A 23,681-nucleotide genomic window follows, 5' to 3' on the forward strand; every position below is an offset into this window, starting at 1 on the left:
TAATGCCCTTTTAATTTCTAAAAGAATACAACTCAAATGTTTAGGTTTTTTTTTTCCTTTTTTTGAGTATTTTGTGCTCTAGATGCAAATGTAAAACTATTGGGAGAAAAGTGCTATATAAATAATCATTATTAATAATTATAATAATCAGGCCTGGAGTGATGACAAAACCACTGAAACTGCTTCACACATCATGATAAAGAACACCAGCCCAAGCATTCTTTTACCAGCCAGCATGTTATTTGTGTTTTCAGTATTAAAGCTGGCACTGTGTGGATAAATGGACACAACATGTTTGATGCAGCTGCTGGCTTTGGCGGATATAAGGAGAGTGGATTTGGTCGTGATGGCGGGAAAGAGGTAAGAGGTAGACACGCTTTTTACAATTCTATACTGGTATCCTCAGTCTCCTGACCGTTTTAAGATCAAGAAAATATGGCGCTCTGGATACCAGTGAACAGAAGACCTGCGACTGAATCCCAACACTTATTGGAGTATGGCAGGATCTATAAAGGCGATATTCCAAACATAAGTTTAAAGGGAGAATTTAGGGTTCGGCTGTGAGAAGGGAGGGTTAGGTGAAGTAATAACACAGAGTTAGTGGTATTGGAGGTTGCTGCGGAGATTCCCAGGGTATACTACATACAGTACCCTGTCTAAGAATGGACATGATCTTAAATGTTATGTGTGTTCGGAAGTCTGTTTTAGTATATCGATATTAGGCCACGCCCCTTTTTAGAAAGATAACGGAATTTATTGTTATCGTTTCATTTGTAAAAAAGTTTTTTATTCATTATAGAAAGTGTTATTGTATTTATTCCACTGGTATTAAATAGTGAAGGTTTGCACAGAATTACCCTCCTTCGTTTTTTCAGGGTTAGGTGAAGGTAAGGGTCTACTTACCCTAAAAGGGTCGGATCCTTACTGTTGGGGTGTCGTTCTTATGACCACCGGCAGTCTAAACTCAGGGATCCCGTACCCAACTCCATTAGTGGGCCAGATTACAGATTGGGATAATATCCCTACAGATTGGGATAATTACTGTATATTACCACAAACTTAAATGCACAGGTCATGACATAATATGATGTGTTATACTTTTGTGCAGTTGCAGGTTTTTATTTTCTGTTCGTATGTGATTTTCTCATCTACATGTTGTTGCGGCTACTGAATCTGGTCACTTACATTCCCACAGGGCCGTAACTGTGTGTGTGTGTGTGTGTGGGGGGGGGGGGGGGGGGGGTGTATGCCATGGGGTGCTGGATGTGATACCCATACGTGCTTGCCAAATTACTGTCTTGCCCCAGGTGATGAAAATCCTAGCATCATCCCTGGTTTAGTGCTCCCAGTACTATGTGTGGTACTTGTGTAATAACTGGGCGCCCCGTTTTATGATCGGGTCGGAAAAATCGCATTGCATCGCGACAAAATCGCATGCGATACGATCGACGCGATTTTCCATAGGATTCAATATTAAAATGGTCCTGTTCATTTCCCCACTATCCAAGTGGGCATAGAGTTGATTTTATATAGTGTGGCGAGCGGACGCGGAATACATTTTAAGTAATCCGCGTCCCCTCGCTGCGCTCGCCACACTATGTAAAATCAACTCCATGCGTAGTTGGATAGTGGGGGTATGAACAGGACCATTTTAACATTGAATCCTATGGAAAATCGCGTTGATCGCATCTGATTGTATGCCTTAAGATAAGGCATACAATCAAATAATCGGGCGCCCAGATATAACACAAGTACCCTATGTGTTCATGCCTTTATGGTTTTCCCAGTAATCCTGTTTGTTCATGTACATCTCAGGCCTGTGGAGTCACTATTAACTGCAAATGTGCAAATACACAGAAGCATATTCTGATTTACACTTGTAGATCTCTATACAAATGATTTAATCACTATCTGCAATAATGTGTAAATCCCTTAGGGGGAGACCTTAAACCACTAAATGCATTGACATTCAAAAACCGTTGTAATTGTAAACCTATAAACATGCGTTGGAAATATAACCATTTTTGTCTTTATAAGGGGCTTTATGAATATGTGAGACCATCCTGGGAGAGCAGACCCCAACCAAACCCTGGAGATGTAAACTATAGATCATTTGCTGCTAATTATGGAGCTAATCTACCTCCTATTCCTGGGCAGAAACCCATCAGCCCATCTGTGCTTCAAACTCAGGATATGGAAATTCCTAGGTAACCGTTCTATTCTCACTCTATTCTGTCATTAGAGGGAAAATGTACTAAAGGGTCCTTAGCAGAGGCATAGGGAGGGTGGCTCTGGTGGGCTCAAACTCCAGGAGCCGGGGGAAAGAGAGGGTTTGCCGGCGGCCCCCGCTCCTCACTGCCCTGGAGAAGACTCTGGTGGCAGGGAGTGGGCACTGCAGAGTCTCCGCCGGACCTCTCGTGTCTGTCAGAGGAGCGCAGCGCTGCCCAAAAGGGCACATTCCTGAGCACTGCTAGAAAGGAACACACTGGGCAACAAGAATGTAACCCCCACGGCAATGAACATGTAACCTCCCCCCCCCCAAGCAATGAGCATGTAAAGCCCCCTGGCAATTAACATATAACGGTATAGAAAAGAGTGAGTGACTATTGTGCGCTGACCCCTGTCCCACACACAGTAATATCCGTGAAAATAAGTACCCACTCCCTTATTTTGTGTTAGGGACGGGTGAAAAACAAGAATTGAAACTATACTCTCCTTATCTCACGTATCTTCACCTTAGAAGAGGCTCTCCATCAAGTGTATATGATGGAGCCACCAGATTATGGTGAATAAACGCCTGTAGAGAGGTCTTTTTCTCCTTAAAGTATCCCTGCTTCTCCGGATGGAACAGGTCTCCAGGTGATTACCCCCACAGCACTGGGAAACTCCTTTCCTAGATGGCACAATCCAGACTTCTGCAACGCGTATCGGGACCAAGGTGTCCCGTCGTCAGGCAGGCTACTAAAACTCACTCTTTTCTATACCATTGTATTTTTGAGTTATTTAAGGAAATAACTGGAGTGATGTGTGCTGCAGACGCTTACTTCAGCGCCACAGTTTATAGACTCAAAACCAGTATGCAAAAATGAGCATATTATGTCCTCTGGCATCAAGTATGAAACATTGGGCAATGAGCAAGTAACCCCTGGCAACAATCAAGAAATCCTCAGCATGTAACCTGTGGCAACGAGCATGTAGGTAAAAACATTTCTGTAATGGGGCAGAAACTTTACTGTGGGGCATCATTTGTAAGATGCATTTGTGTGTGGTGGACATAAAATGGTGTCAGCAGCATAACTGTGGCATAATATGTAATCGGAATTACCGTGTGTGGTATAATGTGGAATAATGCACATTATGGTTTGTGTTGCATAATGTGCAATGGGCATTACGATGTGCGGCATAATGTGGTGTGTTGCATAATGTTTAAGGGGCATTACTATTAGACAAAAAGATGGCTAACGGGAGGGGGAGGCAAAACATACACAAGCCGGCATCAAATGATTTCTCCAAAGGCCGCTTTCTTTCAATCAATTTGCATACAGCCAGCAATCTTAAAAAGACGCTGGATTTTTATCGCAGGATGGCCTCGCACATATGTACTGCAAGCCTTATGCATGTGCAGACGTTCGATTTATCGCCCGGCCTGCGAATTTGCAGCTGTGCAATCAGGTCTGAATAACCCCTGTAGACTTTGTATTCAGTTAGCATCAACACAGCCGATCTAAAGACATATCGGCGCATCATACTGTGTGTATGTGCAATCCACCGCTCTCCTGTATATCTGCACCAGGAGCTGCCAGTGACTGACCGCACAACTGTGTTGCCCAGTTGTGACATCAGTCATGACTGATCAGGCAACCCATATGCAATTGCACTGTCCGTATGTAGATGTATCTGCAGATCAATTGAAAAGTAGTAATTATGGTTTGTCTTCATATTTCCTTTCAGTGTTGATAGAACCTACAAGCTATATTATGCTGGGGCCCAAAAGCGCCCAGATGGCATGTACTCTCGCCCTGTCTGTGGATGTGATGGGACTGTTGTAGCATACGTCGCTGATAGCAGCAGAAAGGATGTGCGCAATGCAGTTGAAGCGGCTCATAAGGCAGCTCCGGGGTAAGCAGTGTCTGTGGCTCTATGTCTTAGCAACTGTTCCTTATGCAACAAAGGGAAATAATAAAAAAAAAGTTTTATTTCATTGCATCTGTTCTGTCTATATTGTAGCTAGCAGAATCCCAGAGAAACTAGAAGAGAATACAGTAGCTTAATGAATGTGTAAATATTTTACATATTGCAAAGATATGTGTATAAATATATTGGGGTATACAGTATAATATATCACAGACTGGTAGTTTTTGTTTATTATAGAAACTGGCTACCAAATTTCTAAAGTCAAATTTAAAGAACAATATAAAATTTGCATATATTAGAAATCAAACTGCATAATATCCAGAACTGGATGCGGTCAGTATGCCGGCGATCAGGCAGTATAAATCCCGGAGCCAGAATCCTGACAGCTGGGATCCATTATGCCAGGGTCTCGCCGCAGGGGGGAAGGCTTATGGTTAGACTGTGTGCATGTTTGTTGGTGGGGGGTAGGTACTAAGGTGGGCAAGAGTTAGTGTTGGGCACTAACGGGGAGAGTTGTACACTCAACCAGCCCCTGTCCGTATTCTAATCATCGGGATGCCACTGCTGGTTTTCTGACCGCCAGCATCCCAATCGCCAGCCATTTTTATGTATTCCTCCAGAACATCCACACTGCCCTTGACTCGTGAATGTTTTGCAGTCCAACTAGTTGTGTCATTAACCCTAACCACTGTCTTACAGTGTTCTCCCCATGCTTTAAATTATGGACAGTCCACCCAGCATGCGTTCCCTCTGCGCCCGGCAGGCAAGACCCCCTCTCTCGACGTGCAAATCACTGCAGCTGCTGGGCAATCCACTGGGGACAAAGTCTGCGTCTCCAGTGGATTGCCAGCAGCTGTAGTAATGTGTATGTCCCCTGTTGTTCGCCCAACACCCTCTCCAATGCTAACATGTTTCCGGCAGATAGGGATGCTGGACGGAACACTAGACATCAGTTTCCATCACATGATCTCTAGTGCTTCATTCAGTATCCAAGGACATGCACACTGACATTGATGGAGGGCAGAGATCCCTCTCACAGTGCTTAAAAAGAAAATTCCTGCTGAGGATAGTGAAGAGAGTGAAGAGCATCCACTCTCTCTCCTTGCGGAGCAAGCAAGTGGGGACAAAGCTTTGTTTAAATATCTGAAAGCTGTTTGAAGGGGCAGTGAGTAGTTCTGGGCCTCTAAGAAGAGGCGAATTAATATACAGGTTGAGTTTCCCTTATCCAGAATGCTCGGGACCAGAAGCATTTTGGATAATGGATTATTCCGTATTTTGGAATATTTTTATATTTGAATGAGGTATCTTGAATTATCTTGCATTTATGTTGTATAAGCACATCAAACACATGAAATACACACACATATATTTTATTTGTGCATAAAACAAAGTTTGTGTAAAATCTCAGACACTGAATTGGAATGCCAAGCAATCATTTTCTTGCACATATTTAGTGTCCGTTACATATGTCCCCAGTAGTGCCAGTTACATGTCCCCAGTAGTGTCAGTTACATATGTCCTCAGTAGGTTTTTAGCAAAATAAAAAAAAAGTACATTTTGGAAACTATGGTTTTCGGAAAAATTTGGATAAGGGTTTCTAAACCTGTATATAAATATCTCAAGTTTAAATCATTGCAGTCATGATTTAAATATTTTATTATTGTGAATGCCCCTACCCGGCTACTTTTTGATGCCACCCGGATGGGAAACTTTTCTGGGGAGAACACGTCTTATTTACTAGCTAGTAGTAAAAAAAAGTAATTAACCAAATGCTCTATAATTCAGTCTCTAACAAATTGGGCTGCATTTATATTATCAACTAAAATTAATATTGTGGTCCTTTTTCAGGACAAAAAAATCCAGAACTTCATTTGCTGGTATTTTTTGTTATATAAAACTGGTTCCCAGCCCATCTCAATGACTAAACAACATAACAGTAATTTCAGCAATGGCGGCTGTGTGTGTGGCCAAACGAGCAACACTTGAATTGCTCCTTCTGGCCCCATCATAGAAGTGAGGAGCAGTGTTAGTCTTTTATTATATAGGATACCACAAATTCTCCCATATTTCCAGTGAAATTACTGAGGTTCACCCAATTTTGCCTTTGAGGGGGTGAGAGACCTAGACTTGGCAGCAGCAAGCCTATTAGTAATCTATCTGAACCCTGTAAGCTTGGGTTGTAGGATGGTTTTTGGGGAACATTGTGCTGCAGCTGCAGGCATCTTCCAGCAGCCACCGGTGGGTGTTTGTGGCACACCAGGCATGAGACTCGATATAGAGTTACAGTCCTAGACACTGATAGAAAATGTACATACTTGCCACATTACATTAGCAGCACTCCCACATTGATTTTCAGCTAGGGGTTTAAGCCGGAATCAAAAATACAGATTTTTTTTCAGACCTCTCACATTGGTTCTATGTCCAGTCTGCTACTCAACAGATGTTTTATATTGCATTGGATGCATTCAGGATAGATGCCACCAGTCTATGATCTCTTTTATCCAGGCTTAGCTGGACCTGGACTGAATACAGTATTGGGCATTTATGTGGCATTAAACACTGTCTTCCAAATTTACATTTGACAGATGGGGCAAGAGGGCAGCACACAACAGAGCACAAATTGTGTACTTCATGGCGGAAAACCTAGAACTGAGGAGAGATGAAGTAGCCCAAAGGTTGAACACCTTGACTGGACAGTCCAAAGAGATGTGTTTGCAAGAAGTGGACCTCAGCATTCAACGTCTCTTCTATTGGGGAGCATACTGTGACAAATATGGTGGCAATGTGCAGGTATGCTGTTTTGTTGTGTGCTACAATTTTGTCTTTGCTTCCCCCTCCCCCCGCCCTGATATCTTTTCCCTTTTAACAAGCCTGTATTTAAATACAAAGTAAAGGGAGGGGTGTACACACGGGCAGCTGATTTTGGCTTCATGCACTAAGCAATTTTGACTTTGAGATTTGGCCATAGGCAAAATATGCACAGACATGCGACTAATTAAAATTTGCTTTGCTTGCACTGTCTATTCTGCCGGACGATAGCAATGCAGCAGGGCCGCGCATCTCTATGGCCCGCAGTGTACACGCGGTGCGATTTCTACTAACCTTATAGGGGATTTTGGCAAAATCGCCTGGCTAAATCGCACTGTATGTACAGTACATAGCTTTACAAGGGTTTTTCTTTGGAATCATGTTCAAATATTTTAGAAGGATGTTAAAAGCCTATCTGAGGCATACAAGATCTAGAAATAGTCTAATGGGCCCCATACATCAGCAATCACAATTTATGGATTTTCAGATATAGGGATATTTTGGCCAGATAAATCGATTTTACAATCTATCTGACTTTGCCCACACATTACAGATATTTTTCAGTGATCGGCAGATTTTTCCATCTAAAGATTGCATCTTCATATCTGGAAATTGCCCCAATCGATTGTCATTTCAGCTGTTCATAATGTAAATAGATGAAGAAGACGAATTGGGAATGCCCACACATCTAAAAAAGATCTGCAGATAATACAAGATTATTAAGCATGTTTAAAAACCTGATTAAGGAATCGACTGGCAATTTTGATTGGGATTGCCAAAAGGGGGAGCCCACACATCTAAAATTAATTGTGGCAATCATCTCCATATCTGAAAATTGTCACAATTAATTGCTGATGTATGGGGCCCTTAAGAAACGTACGGCTGGACATGGCCAAAAGCGTTTTATAGCTGAATATATAAGATAATGAAATGCATTACCTGCAACAAAGGTGGCATCCAGATATCCCATTTCTGGGATTGTGGTCCTTCTAGATCGATTACTGAACAAAAAGCTTCAGACATAATGGAATGTCTAGAAAACAACAAGCTTGCCACCTAAATAATGGTAAATGGATTTATTGCTTTTGTCTTTTGAAGGAAACTTTGCTTTATGGAGCCACAGTGCTAATTCGGGAACCTGTTGGTGTAGTAGGAATTGCTTGTCCAGATGAAAGCCCTCTCTTAAGCTTCGTCAGCCTCTTTGCCCCCGCCATTGTCCGTGGAAATGTTGTGGTAGTGATACCGAGTGAGAAGTTCCCTCTGCCAGCGCTAGATTTTTACCAGGTAAAATGCAATGTTTTTGTTGAAGCATGTGATAATTTTGATCTAGGTGAACATTAGAAAGACCAGGCATAAACATAGTTTTGGTCAGTTTGTGAATACTCATCAATGGAGACTTTTTTGTTTTTATGCCTCATTCAAATATATTTACATAACTATAGCAATATCGTGTTATCCAGTGTGTAATGTGACAAATGATAAGTATCAGGATGAATTTCTGTAGACACTGCACAATAAGGACAATGACAATACTGTATATTAAAGGCATGTAAAGGGGCCATGGGGAAATGTTGCTGAGCAATGTATTCTCCGGTAAGAACACTGGCCTGGCCAGTGATTATAGATTTATCCAGCATGCTGGATCTTAATCGCCAAGCAATACCTATGTGCCGCTCTATGGCCTCTACAAACGGAGCGATGTAGGGGCATTTTCTAAGACAGTGGTTCCCAACCCTGGTCCTCAAGTACCCCCAACAGTGCACGTTTTCCAGGTCACCCGGCAGGTGCACTCATTATTCAGGCACATTTGAAAAGATCCACAGGTGGAGCTAATTATAGCACCTGTGATTCTGTGTGGAGACCTGCAAAACATGCACTGTTGGGGGTACTTGAGGACCAGGGTTGGGAACCACTGGTCTAAGAGATCTAGTGAGATCACGTAGAAAATGCCCTGAAATTGCCCCGTGTGTAGGCCCCATAAGAAAGAAAGTAGCAGTACCGGAGGTACAAAGATATCTGCTTCTAATCAGGGTATTCATATGTTCTTCTTTTCTCCAAAATGAATCTGGTAAATATTCTCCACTCACAGCATGACCTTCTGACATCTACAATTATTTATATAAAACCCGTTTTATGTTGGTAAAGGTATTTGACACATCAGACCTTCCAGGAGGAGTAGTGAACATTCTTTCTGGGGGACGAGACCACATAGCGAAATATCTAGTGGAACACCAAGACGTGCAAGCCATGTGGTACTTCGGATCTGAACAGGTAAAATAGCTAAGCAGTAACTTTTATATACTGTATGATTAGGATGTGGATATGAATCGGTTTCATAACATTCTATTACCAATAAATACATAAAATATCGGTGTTGGGGGTGTAACTAGAGAGAAAGAGGGAGACACAGGGAATGAGACTGTGTGTCAGGGATAGGGAGAGGGGGGGGGGGAGAAAGCGAGAATGGGGGAAGCATGAGGAAAGCGGGAGGGAGAGCACAGAGAGGAGAATGAGAGAGAGATTAGGGGGAAAGAGCAGGAGGAAAAAGGCATGGAAAAAGAGGGCAAAGGGAGAAAGAAAATAGAGGAATCAGAGAGAGAAAAAGAGGAGAGGCAGGGGAGTGAGAGAGAGGAAAGAGGGGGTCTGGGTAAGCGAGATAGATAGACAGGAGCAGGTAATGAGGTAAATCAGGGTTGTTACAGGCAGCCCCGGGTCTCCCGGCCACACACGCCAGCAGCAGACCAAGACAGGTCAGGTGGGCATGAAAGGGGAGGAGACAGCCGCTGACAAGGGCCCTGAATAGCTGCGGCATCATCATTACCCACGCAACACTATTTAATAAATATAAATAAATAATAAAATAAAATAACCTTCAAGATAATGCAGTGGGATTGCTTGCTGGGCCTAGGGGCCTCCTAAGTGTCAGGGTCCCATAGCAGTTGCATCCCCTGCACACCAGTGATTAGTGCCTACATAACTCAAACACCAAATTATACATACAGTAGAGGGCAAAAATATGTTATTATATCTAAAAACTCTACAAAATATTCCTAAAGTGGCAGATTAGACATTCCAAACAGTAGATGCTGTAATTTATACTCCTGTCTGACCTAACCAAAAACCAGGGAACTTTTCAGGACATGCTTAGTCAACCCCGGGCCTGCTTGTGTCTAAAAGGATCGGACCACGGTTGACCATCCTCAGTCCATGAATCTGCAATCCTCCAGCGTTATCCCGGGACAACACGGGTTATTGCATCCGTTTATGTCTGTAGATTGCAGAGAACATCCCCTTCAAATGAGTTGGCACTGAATTACAGTGTAGACACGACTTTTGTTCAAAAGGGGTCCCACTGAGAAAAACCTCTATCTGAAATGTAGTGTGAAAGGGGTTCTCCAAGCTGGAACCTTGGTTACAATGTGTCGGAGCAGTGTATTTGCCAAGGCATATGCCTGAAAGTGGGCAAGTGGGGATGTACACCCTGCGCTTTACTAACAATATTCTTTTTTTTTTTAATACTTTTTATTGTTTTTTAAAAAGGAACAACGTTGCTTGAAGCAAGCCACATATTTTACATTATGTTACAATACATTACATTGTACATTAATTTACATTATTACTTTATTATTATCTGGTGGGTACATTGTATTGTAGTGCAGGCCGCTCGCTGGACCCCCACCTCAGGTGGCCCAGGGAGCTGTCCATTGCACTTTGACGCATGACCGGCCTCGGCACCGTATTCCGTATATAGACACTAAACACCCAGCACAATAACAACAGACAAAAAAAAAAAAAAGAAAAAGAAAAAAAAACCTTCAACATTGTGTACTATGTAATGCTGCTTTCCCACTGCAGACCCGTTTTAGTTTACAGGTAATCTTAAATGGTATTTAGCATTCCCACTGCAGCAGATTACAGTTTCAAATGCCATTTAAGTACCATTCCCATTGCAGGTAAAACGTTTTAGCTCTTCAAAACGTTTAGTGCCTGCCGCTGCTGTATCTCCCCCCGGCGGCCGGTCCTTGCGGCGTATGTACAGTCAGTGTCGGCGGTCCCTCTGGCGCAGGGGAAATAAGTACTATTTCCCCTGCGCCAGAGGGACCGCCGACACTGACTGTACATCCGCCGCAAGAACCGGCCGCCGGGGGGGGAGATACAGCAGCGGCAGCGGCCGCCGGGGGGGAGATACAGCAGCGGCAGCGCCGTGTCAGGCTGACAGGTACCCCCTCTCCCCTCAGCAGCAGCAGGGACCCCCCTCCTCCCGCAGCACCTGGGCACATCTTGCCCAGCGCTGCACGCTGTGGACCCGCTGCGGGTGCCTGCACCCGCAGCGGGACCATGTACACCGCCATTTACACGGGACCCGTGTAAAAGGTGTAAAAGGGGTATAACAGGACGGGGGCGAGGGGGAGGGGGGGGCGGGGGGCAGCGGGGCGTACCGCCGGGCTGAAAGTGTTTAATCTTTCAGCCCGGCAGCGTACACACACGGAGATGATTGCTGAAAAAAATCAGCAATCATCTCTACCGTTTAAAGATGCATTCCCATTGCATCTTAAACGGTAGATTACCGTGCAAAACCCTGCTCTGAAAACGGGTTGAAATACCGTTTAACTTTAAACGGTATTTCAACTCTGGCGCTTTCCCACTGCAGCCTTAAACGGTATTTTGCCCTCAAAAATCGGCAAAATACCGTTTTAAGGCTGCAGTGGGAAAGGGGCATAAAGCACTAATAGTGCTACTACCATTAAATATGCTATAACTAGCACTAAGATTGCAATTTATCGTATAGAATTTACACCCAGCGATGCACCAAGAAAAAAGTACAGATGAGGTAGTTAGGTCCCTATCTTTACCGTATACCAGAGCTTTAGGGCATTAAGGGCATAAATTTATTTTTGTTCATATTTATAATTGGGTGGCCCACGTGCATGCAGATACCGATTTACATTATATTCTAACAGATAACAAATAGCGGATCATAACGGGATTGCATTCAGTTCATTCCACCACGGGCTACCCTTACACATTCCTGGACAACAATTGACGTCTGATATGCCCCTGCAGGCAATAGGGTATTAATTATATCAAAATGTACCCACATACAAAACAATGCTATAAATTCCCACTAATGTGAAGTGCAAATAAACATACAATATTTCTATTACGAGCATCACATAAAAAAAAAAAAAAAAAAAAGAAAAGGAATATTCTTTTCCCTCCCTCTTATCTTTTTCCCACCCCCACCCCTACTTTTATTTATACCTATTATCTTAAGTTATATTCTATGCTTACGTGACTAGAAGTGAGCCATCTGTGCCAAATTTTAGTGTAATTACTTAAACGCTTTCTACATATAAATATATGTTTTTCGTGAGTTGCAGTGAAATTAACCAATGATATCCAGGCTGCAATATCGGGCCCATTTTTAGAGAGCCAGGTCCTTGCTATCATTAGTTTAGCCAGTGCACAAAGGTTAGATACATACATTTTATCGTGCTTATTAATTTCGTTGCCTACATGGACATTTAACACACAACTTTTGCAATCCAGTGCAGAACCAGGGATACCTGTGCTTATCAATATTTGTTGTACTTTTTCCCAAAATGCCCCAAGAACTCTGCAACCCCACGTTAAATGCCAAAAGGAACCTGGTTCAAGCTTACACTTGGGACATAACGCCGAAGTACGACTGCCCATTTTAACCAATCTCATAGTGGACATATAGGACCTATGCAGAAAAAACAATTGCACTTGATGTACCCTTATTGAGTTTGTTGTTGTATGAACAGATGTCAAAGCCATATTCCATTCCATGTCATTCAGCGGTCCCACATCTATCGACCACTTTTCTTTAAGATGTCCCAACCCATCATCATACTTTGCTGCCACTAAAAGGTTATATAGTCTTGACACCCCTTTACGTTTATTACCTCCTTGCAACATCTTCTTTATAGGCGATACCGAAAAGCATACCACCTCGTTCTTAAATTGAGATTCAAGTGCGCTTCTCAGTTGCAAGTACCTAAAAAAAAAGGGAGGTTGAATTCTAATTCCAAATGCATAAATGATTTCAATGTACCCCGTTCATACAGCTGACTAATACAATGTAACCCAAACTGTCCCCAGATCTTGTCTGGTTGAAGTGTTTTTAGCTCCTTCAGAAATCTATAATCTGACAGGGGGTGTTCCACCTCTATGTCTGTAAATTTGGCTATTTTATTTGCTTCCCTCCAGATCTTAACTGCCTGTCTTACTAGCGGTGGGTCATTTCGGTTCACTCCTCCCGACAACAATCTTTGTAATGGAGTAAAGCCACAGCTACCCTGTGCCACCAATAATTTAACTATACTGCTGCCCTCTTCTTCCTGTACCCAATCACGTAGCTGCAATAGCTGCCCGGCCAAATAATAATATCTAAAATTAGGGAGTGCTACACCACCCTGCTCTTTTTTCCTCATCAGTGTGCTAATCTGGATCTTCGCCCTCCTATTGTTCCATATAAAAGTGGATATTAAACTATTAATTTTTGAGAACAAAGAGACCGGCAAATACTGTGGCGACTGCTGAAGAATATACAATAACTTAGGTAGGATGACCATTTTTATTAAGTTAATACGCCCTATAACAGTGAGGGGCAGGCGATTCCATGATTTAAATTTAGACATTATAAAAGTCAACAGGGGCTGGACATTCAGATGTATAAAATCGAGGGGGTTCCTAGACATATGGATCCCCAGATATTTAAATGTCTCGGACCACTTCACTGGTAGAACAATTTGGGGATTGGAAGCCATCTGTGGTTTTAAGGCCAATATACTAGATTTTTTGACATTTACCTCAAAACCAGAGAAGCCACCGTGCAATTTAATCAGCTGTAATACAATAGTGGCCGATTTTACATAATCGGACATAAAAATCAATAAGTCGTCCGCGTATAAGGCAACTGTGTCGTATTGCTGTCCCACGCTAAAGCCGATGATTTCCAAATGGTTTCTTATGGCACATGCCAATGGTTCAATGGCCATTGAGAATAAACTGGGTGACAATGGGCAGCCTTGTCTTGTACCCCTAGATAGGGAAAAGGCATCGGATGTCCATCCGTTTACGGACATGCGCGCCGTTGGGTTTGCATATAACAACTGTATCCACCTGATGTACTTGGGGCCAAATCCAAAAGCGCGCAATACCGACCATAGATACTCCCATTCTACTGCATCGAAGGCTTTATTGGCGTCCAGCGACATTATTGCTGAATTAACGGTCTTATTTTCTGATAACTGGAGGTGCCTAAACTTTTCTGATATTAATAGAGGTTGACTTGCCGGGGAGAAACCCCGTTTGGTTAGGATGGATAATTTTTTCTAAATAGCCATTTAGCCTAGTCGCCAGTATCTTTGCCAGTATCTTTGCCTCAACTGGCAATAATGAAATTGGCCTGTATGACCCCGGATCCGCCGGATCCTTATCTGGTTTTAATAAAAGGATAATCTTAGCCTCCAACATGGAGGGTGGGCACATACCGGTTTCAAAACATAGCAGGAACAGTTCTAACAACCAGGGGGCGAAGTGATCCATATATTGTTTATACAGGTCAATGGGGATGCCATCTAAGCCTGGGGCCTTCCCCCCAGGTAGAGTTTTTATGGCATTCTGAATCTCTTCCAAGGTTATAGGGCTTTCTAGCGCACAGCTATCTTCAAACGTTAATAAGGGGAGTTTTATCCCACCTAGAAACTCCTGAATTTGAAGTTGATTATATTTTAATCTAGACTCATACAACTCAAAAAAATAATCCCTGAACATCAACCCTATATCTACTGCCTCCGTTAGTAACTTTCCATTTTTATCAAAAATCTTAGATATAGTATTCGTGGGTTTTTCAGCTTGAGCTAAATATGCCAAACATCTACCTGGTCTGTCTGAATTGGCATAAATATGTTTTGACCTCTGTTTCATACTTAAAATGTTTGTTGTTTTAACATAATCCAGCCATTTCCCTTTGGCATTCTCCCATATCACCTTGGCCTCTGTTGTTTTACCCACCAAATATGCTGCTTCACTTACATTTGCATTATTTTCCAATTCTGCCGCCTCCTGTCTGCTAGCTTTTTTAATCTCCCCAACCCTTTTCTTGAGGGTGCCCCTCACAAATGCTTTAAACGCCTCCCAGGTAGTCATCCCTGAGGCAGAGCCTCTATTTATTAACCAGAATTCTGCCCATTGTTCTATTAAATCAGCCCCGGACCCCAGTTTTGACAACCATGTGGCATTGAATTTCCAAAATACGCATCCCTTCGTGGATGACTCCTTAAGTTCCAATATCAGTGGAGAATGATCGGATATTCCCCTGGCTTTGTATGTTACTTCAGAAACCTGTGGCACAAGCCCACTGGAGACTAATGCCAGGTCAATTCTGGAAAATGCCACATGCGATGCCGAAAAACAAGAATATTGGATAAGGTCCGGGTTTCTATCCCTCCATGGGTCTATCAGGCCCATATCCTCTATAAACTGGCTAAACCCCTGATTGCTTTTACTTCTTCTATCCACTTTAACCATATTCTTATGCCATCTATCTAAACGATAGTTAAGTACATTATTAAAATCACCTATAATCATCACAGGGATGTCTGGGGACTGCGACATAAAATCCGCTGCCTTGACCAAGATGTCAAAGGAAAAGGGCGGGGGTATGTACACGGCCAGCAGACACACCTGTAATGCATTTATGATACATTCTAGAAAAACAAAACAACCTCCCGGGTCTATCTTTACCCTTAGGCATTCAAAAGCAACTGTTTTGTTGATTAATACAGACACCCCGCGGGCCGATGACGTGAATGGAGCATGGTATGCCTGGCCAACCCAAGCCTTTTTAATAGCCTGAAGTTTAGACCCAACAAGGTGGGTTTCCATCATGCATATTATGTCCCCACCATAGTGCCGAATCTGGCGCATAACCAATGAGCGCTTTATCTTGTCATTCATGCCCCTTACATTCCAGGCTAAAATACGGACCATACCATCTGTACATTTATCAAAAGAGAAATCTGCCACATACCATACTCCCGGTAGCACTCGCTTCCGGCTATAATCACTTCTAGGTGCATCGCTGTCGAACAAATATAATTACTGCATAATACACAAAAAACATTTACCGAATAACAACCATATAAAGTACATAAATATAAAATACATATACCCCCCTCCCCCCACCCTGTATACCTTACCCCCCTGGCATACCTATGAATCCCCAAAGCAGAAAATACCCCCCTCCCTCCCTTACTTGGGGCTTTTTACTTTTTTTTTTGGCTCACTATATAGTGGTGAGCCCCCTGGACTATTACTGAAACATTTTTAACATTATGCTTTACTAGCCGCCAGTTGATGAACCCCCGGCGCCCATTTGTCAATCCATGCCGCTGCCTCGTTGGCGGACTGGAAAAAGATAGTTTCCCCCTCTGCCATAATTCTCAATTTAGCCGGAAACATCATTGAGTACTTGACCCCTTTCTCCCGGAGCCTTTTCTTGACCTCACTGAACTTGGCTCTATCTTTCTGTATCTCCAAGGCCAGGTCGGGAAACAGTGAGATTCTTGAACCATTATAGTCCAGCGGACCCTTCAACCTGGCTAGACGAAGTACAGTGTCCCGATCCTGAAAGTTTAAAAACTTTATAATTATTGTTCGTGGCGGGGCACCAGGGGGGAAAGGTCTGGAAGGGACTCTGTGGGCTCTCTCAATCACAAAGACCTTCGAGAAAGAGTCACTGCCTAGTTTCTCCTTTATCCAATTTTCCATAAATAGGACTACGTCTGCGCCCTTTTCGCGCTCAGGGAGTCCTACAAGTCTAACATTGTTTCTTCTTAGTCTCCCCTCCATGTCAGACATTTTATGTTTAATGTCCCGCACCTGGTCTGACAACATGTTAACTTTCGCTGACAAAATATTGTTACAGTCCTCCAGATTAGAGACCCGTGACTCTGCCTCTTTAATTTGGACTTTCACCTCTTTCATATCTTGCTTCATGGCGCTAATATCTGTTTGAATGTCCCCTATTTTTTCTGTCAGACGCTGCTCACTGCCATTAATGGCTTCCAGCAATTGCTGTAAGGTGATTTCCGGAGGGTTCGAGGGGCTTTTATCCTTTGTAGGAGTGCTCTGGGGTGTTGCTGCAGGAGACTGCGTACTGCTGTTTACTTGCAACCGGGCATATCTTTCTAAACGGGCTGCGGCTGCAGCCGCCGCCGTATTCCCCGTTTTCCCCATGACTGAAGACCTTTCTTGGGGTTTCGACAGTATCTTTATATCTTTATTTATGGTATATGAAACAGAAGCTTTTAGATGCCCACCTGCTTACACTACAATCACAGCTGGGGTTTTGCACGCAACCTGGTTAATGACACCTGCCCTTGTTGTATCTTCAAATGGTATTATACGGCAGTCAGTGTGGCAAAAGTAACACAACTTGCTTTACCTTCACCAGATATACTATTCAGTTTCACAATGCTATCTGCATACACACTCAGCGGCATACCCCGAATTACTGCAGGCTTTTGTAATGCATCTCCGGGACACAGACTGCCACCTGGAGCTATGCTTAATTATATGAGTCCTTTCAAGGGGAGAGGGGTTCAGTTGGTACCTTAACTTGCAGTTATTTTCGTTGCGGCTACTCACACCTCCGTTTAAGCAGGCTTGTACTCGTTGGCCCAACCTTTTGTGGTGTAGAAGGAAGCTCCTTCTGTAGCTATTCACTCTTCCGCCTTTTTTTTCACTGCGGGTGCTTGAGGGGGTGTATGCCCCGATTCCACACAGGAGGATTTGTGCCCAGTTGCGGAAAGGGGACAAGGCTGCTATGAAGTAGCCACCGCACGTGAGCGCTCTCCTTGCTTCACAGCGAGGACCCGATGGAGACGCCGCCGGCTTGCTGTGCCTCGCGTCTCTTAGCACGTGACTACCGCGTCACCCTCCGTCATCCACCTGCGTCTGCACGAGCCAGTCCCCGTACGCTCGGTCATATACCCAGCCGTCCCGCTCAGGATGCCGGCGAAAGACACCACGACCAGCCTCCACTTCCAGCGGCAGGTACTAAACTCCTGTGGAGCTCGAGGGGCGGGGGAACACCATTCTAGCGGCGGCTTATGGCATACAACGGATGGTAGTCCAGGGAGCTCTCCCCACACGCACCCTCACTCCCGCCTCGCCGTGGCCACTCCCCCTATGCCGCACTATTCCCTCAACTAACAATATTCAAATAATATACATACACGTAGGTTATGATAAAAAATTAAATTCAATTTTATTTCCAACGGATTTAACAATATAAAAAGGACAGTTTGAATAGCAATAAATTATCACTATATAGGTGTTTAAAATACACTGAATATACGCTCAATTTGAAAATAATAATAATAACTAGATGACTGCTACTACCGGTATACACACACAAAAGGACAGGGGGTCACAGGACAAACATATAGAGTCCTGGTGCACTGGCCAAGTAGGTGTAGATATAGTAGCTTTGTTCAAAGTCTTGTAAGCTTGTTAGAGCGGTTAGGAGAAAATACCTGTTCCCAGGGTACAAGGGGTCTGCCGGCAGACTTACCCGTCAATGCCATGTTGTGCAATCGGCATAGGCGGGATCTCCACATGCATCGACTAGTTTCGCCAAACAGGCTTCTTCAGGATGGTGTGTGTGGTTGGTGCCCCTGCAGGCTGGGTTTTAAGTACGATTTTCCTGTCCTTCAATTGGTTCTTTCCTATACGCCCCTGTATGGGCGTCAGGCAATCTTATGCTGTCTTATTTGTGACTTCCGCCCTTGCGTGGGCATGCTTGGATCTTAGTTAATCACATTCATTGGTTGCTGGATGTGACGTCACTTCTTTCATTTTATTCTCCCGCTTTTTGTTGTGACTGTGCCGCTGTCAGCTGTGTGCGGGGGGGCGGGTAGAAGTGATGCTGATAGTTTTTCAGCTGTGTGAGGGGGCGGGTAGGCGGCGTCACTGTCCGCTCCGTCTCTGTGCTTAGTTCAGTGAGAGAGGGGGCGGGCGCGGGCACAGCGTCGTGTGTTCTGCTGTGCGTTCCGGCTGTAATTCACTGCGTTCAGCTGTCAGCTCGGGGCCGCCCTCACTGTCAGCTCAGGGTCCGCTCTCGCTGTGCCGGTATGACGGCTTTCACCCAGGCACTCGTCCCTCTTCCTTGTTACAGGATAGAGGATTGAGTGATTTCATAGTGTGGATGTGACTCCGTTTCATCTGTGTCAGCTCTTGGGTGGTGTCGACAGTTACTGTAGAGGTTCATGCACTGTAACTGTGATCATTTGAATGTGGCTTATTTACACAAGACGGCGGACATAGACACATTGGGGATATGTACATGAGATATATTAAATATATAATAACATCTTATAATACTTATAATACAATATGGTCTGTATTCATAGTATAATTGAATGCTAAAACTGAATGGTGACTGCATATAATTATGGAAATAAGATAATAATAATAAAAATGACAGTTTATAAATAAAAAATATATATAGACATAACTAAATATAATAATAAAACTAAATATAAATAAAAACAAAAATAAATAGAAATAAAAATAAGAATAAATGAAAATATAAATATAAATGAAAATAAAAATAAATAAAAATAGACATAGAAATTAAATTAAAAATTTATATGGAAATAAAGGTAAATGTAAATGTATATAAAATAATAAAAAGAAAAATATGAAAATGAAAACTGACAAAAAATAATAGAATAAAAATAGAAAAAACAAAACTAAACGAAAGCAGGAGCAACCAATGAATATAACTACGGTTAATATGGGGATTCCTTGTCAAGTTGTGTGGTAAGAATTGGACATTCGGGTTCTAACAGTGGTTGTTTGGGATAGGCCTGATAGGGGTGGCGATGTAAGACAGTGGCGGCCCCTTGACTGTTTCATAGGAAGGCTGCTATATCAAAGTCCACGTTCAAACCCTTGGGGGTTAATGTTCCCATATTGTAGATGATTTTTGTTTCTTCTTTGGTTAGGGCTTTGTCTTGATTACCCCCTCTCCAGTCGATTTTCACTTTCTTAAGGCCGATAAATTTCAGGGATCTTGGATCGCTGTTGTGTTTTTCTATATAATGTGTCGGAATGCTGTGATTGGTCTTTTTGTTGGTGATGTTGCGGATGTGTTCTTGAATACGTGTGTAAAATTTCCGCTTTGTCTTCCCTATATAATGAAGCCCACATATGCCTGAAAGTGGTATTAGTGGGTTAACTAGGGAGAGTGCCTCATGAGTACTGCTCTTTGAGTGCCTTGGTGATGTCACTGGTTTCCTAGTGATTGGTTTACGATATAATATAATTCTACTTAATGGTTTTCCCCAGTGTGTAGGAGACATATTACAAAATATAGATGGCATGCATGAAATTGCACCAGTCTCTTCTCTTTTAACAGGGATCTAAGTTTGTGGAGTGGTCTTCTGCTGAAAACTGTAAGCGGACATGGGTGAATTATGGGCTAACAAGAGACTGGGAGGATCCCCAACAAGGAGCAGGTGAAGAGTTCCTGTATCAAGCTACACAGTGTAAAAATATCTGGATACCGATGGGGGAGATTTTTGCAAACTAACCTTTATTAGGGCTTTCTGAACAATTTACTTCCCTGTTAATACTTTTTGTATTCCAGTTATGGTACCTTTTTTATGTGCCATACAATTTACGCCTCAGGGAGTTAAATATAAGGACCAGTAAAGCCTCCGACTAAAAATGCCCTCACATGCTAGACCCAGAATTTTGAGTATTCAGATGCAATTTCTCCATCGATATACAGTAATAATCTTTCATAATGATTCTCCCATCTGCAAGAATTGTAGGATTTTCAAGCAGGTCAGCTACGATGAAGGCTCTCATGAAGCTGTGTGGTAACCATGTATTTTTCAGGTCTAAGAGTATTTCAATAAACATATTGCAGAAAGTTATGCTCAAATGTTTTTATTTAGTAAAATACCTAATAAATCCATCCGTGATGATATTTTCTCATCTTGTAATAAAGTAGGAAATATAGTAATCTAAGTAGGAGTAATCATAATTGATAAGGAGAGAAATTCAATTAACGGGGGTAATTAATTAAGCTATTTCATCCACTGGGGGGGGGGGGGGGGGTACAATTAGCCCCAAAAGTCCTGAGAGTGCAGGAGGCAAGTGAAAGATAATTCCCAATAAATTAACTGTTTTCACAATATCAGCCTTGATAAAAAACATGTATCCACGGATCCTATGTGTTTTTGCCTGAAGATGGTGATTTTTTTCAGACAATAATAAAACTTCCTGCAATTGAATTGCTTGACCAGAAAATTGCAGTAAAGTCCTTTTTTTTTAACCGATAATTTAATTTCCCTTGTTATGTTTATTCCAAATGTGAAGCAATACTTTCTGCGTGGTTAGTATTTTGTCTTGGTTAAAATACAAATTTAAGAATGAAAGAGGATAGCCTTGTCCAATCGTCTCAAAATCTCAGAGCTATGGCAAATGTGCTATGAGATATTGTGTTCTTTTTTAAAATAGCAATATTCTTCTAATCACTGTCATGCATCATTTATCTTACTGCTCATATTTTGGATCCTAAAGCTACAGTTAGCATGAGTATGCTTGTGGCCTTCCTGTTAAACCCGCAAACACAACTTCCAAACACAGGACATAGATATGAGTCTAGCATATGAACAAATGGGATTCTATCATGTTGGCATAATTTCTTGGCACCATTTCCCTAATTCAGGTGTAGATGTATGTGAAGGAAGGAGGAGACTCTGGCACAAAGCCAGAAACGACTGCACCGCTGGAGAGGAGTGGGTCCGTGGGGAGAATACACATGGACCCCTTCCTCTTTTTAAACCACCAGTTTGGCCAAAGTAATTATTGCTCAGTCATGGATGGCCCCCAAAGCACCGGACGTGGCTGCTTGGCTATAACTGGTCCACCTTACTATATGAAAATATGTATACATTGTTCATGCCGTGCAAATTTCATTACATATGGGACCGCTGGTTAGATAGTAGGGGTGGGCAATAAGTGGCCCTCCAGCTGTTACTCTTATTGCCCACCCCTTCTCCTAGAGGGTAAATTTGCTAAGATGGGAGTTCTGTTGAAGATGGGATGTTGCCCATAGCAACCAATCAGAATCTACCTATTATCTTCTAGAATGTGTTAAATATATAAGAAGTAGAATCTGATTGGTTGCTAAGGCCAACATCCCATCTTCAATGGAACTCCCATATTAGTCAATTTACCCCTAGATATACACAGTCACCACTATGGAACACATCCCTAGATCTTGGTTCTGCTTTATAGATTATAACGTTTGCTTATTTCTATTTTATTCCATTTTTTTCTCATTATCCTTCTTTTATAAATCACTGCTTTTTCTTTATGCATATACCCATTGTCATTGATGTTTTATATGTTTTGTACAATTATTACATGCATTTATTATGTACTGTGAAAATCTGCTACCATTTGTTATTTTTTTTGTAATTTCTTTATTTTGTTTATTTTCTTGTACTGTTTCTAAATGTATATAAATTCAATACAAATTACTTCAACAAAACCGCCCCTGGAGGTCACTTTATTACGTAAGAAAATATGAGAAGGCTCCTGAGTGGCAACTGGATTAACATTTTCAAAAGAAGATAAAAACCTGTGTGGAGTTAGTGGATGTAGGTGGGTGTAATGAGTTTCAGCAGTTATGCAGCTGCTTTCATCAGAGGATAAGACGGGTTACTATTTAAAGACATGCGTCCAACACAACTCCATTACAACTCCTAGTCTTTATCCTTTTTAAGGAAAATCTTAATAATCGTATAATATAATATCCCATAGTAGTAAACCCCTCTACCAGAGTAATTTCTAGGAAGAGTAATTTGTAGTAATCGCCCGTAAAGCCATTTGGTCCTGTGGCTTTCATGGGTTTCAGTTATTATTGATCCCATTCAATATCTGAATTGACACATAAAGGGATTGAACGAAAAGTGCATCTAATTGTGGCGATTACATCTTACTCTAAAAATAAATGTTTGCCTAATTGACGATTAGAGTTTGCTCATAGATTTGTAGAACTGTTGAAAGTATATAAGGGAATGGACAGATTTGCATAACCGTATTACCATAGAGGCGGGTTGAGAGTTTCACATTAAAGACGACCAACTTTCTTTCCAAATGTGAAAAATTTGTTATCTCCATGAAAAGAAAAACGCTCCCCTATTTTTGACAGCAGCTCATCAAAATGTGTTTTTGCTGAAATGTGAGAGGTATACTGTACCTGGCTACAGTGAAACGCATCAGGACAGAGTACCTGGACACTTACCTGCCTTTTTGCACAATTTGGATCCAGACCAGCCGCCATTCAGATCTAAAATTTATAACCATTGCGGAGGCTAACATTCACTCCCCTTATTACCATAATGGAGGATACTGCTGCAATGCATTCCAAACTGGATTAATATGCCTAATGGACCTCAACTGTGGTAAATATTCTACCATTTAATTGGGAGAGACTTTCCCTTGGACACCAGTATATGTGGACTGTTTTTGGCGGTATACTTAGGATCGGATCCTTGCAGTTCTATAATTCAATCAGAAAAGTGTCAAAGGTGCCTTGTGTTTTATATAATTTTTTAATAATAATTTTCTCAGTGTGCCTCATTGTTTGTTTATTATTAAATATGATTTAATTTTAATCTTAA

General features: G+C 42.2%; 1 protein-coding gene across 1 annotated transcript in view; it reads left to right on the plus strand.

The window, feature by feature from the left end:
• The window catches only part of ALDH16A1 (aldehyde dehydrogenase 16 family member A1), a 56,136-nt gene extending 32,455 nt beyond the window's left edge, over positions 1–23,681 (plus strand). The window contains exons 11-17 of the mRNA XM_083162681.1: positions 255–360; positions 2,038–2,207; positions 3,952–4,119; positions 6,720–6,924; positions 8,041–8,226; positions 9,088–9,213; positions 20,399–23,681. Of these exons, the coding sequence (XP_083018807.1) occupies positions 255–360; positions 2,038–2,207; positions 3,952–4,119; positions 6,720–6,924; positions 8,041–8,226; positions 9,088–9,213; positions 20,399–20,572 (1,135 nt within the window). The 3' untranslated portion in view covers positions 20,573–23,681. The remainder of the gene's footprint in view (positions 1–254; positions 361–2,037; positions 2,208–3,951; positions 4,120–6,719; positions 6,925–8,040; positions 8,227–9,087; positions 9,214–20,398) is intronic.

Source organism: Crinia signifera, chromosome 19 (genome assembly GCF_055691185.1).
Source record: "Crinia signifera chromosome 19, ASM5569118v1, whole genome shotgun sequence".
Lineage (NCBI taxonomy): Eukaryota > Metazoa > Chordata > Amphibia > Anura > Myobatrachidae > Crinia > Crinia signifera.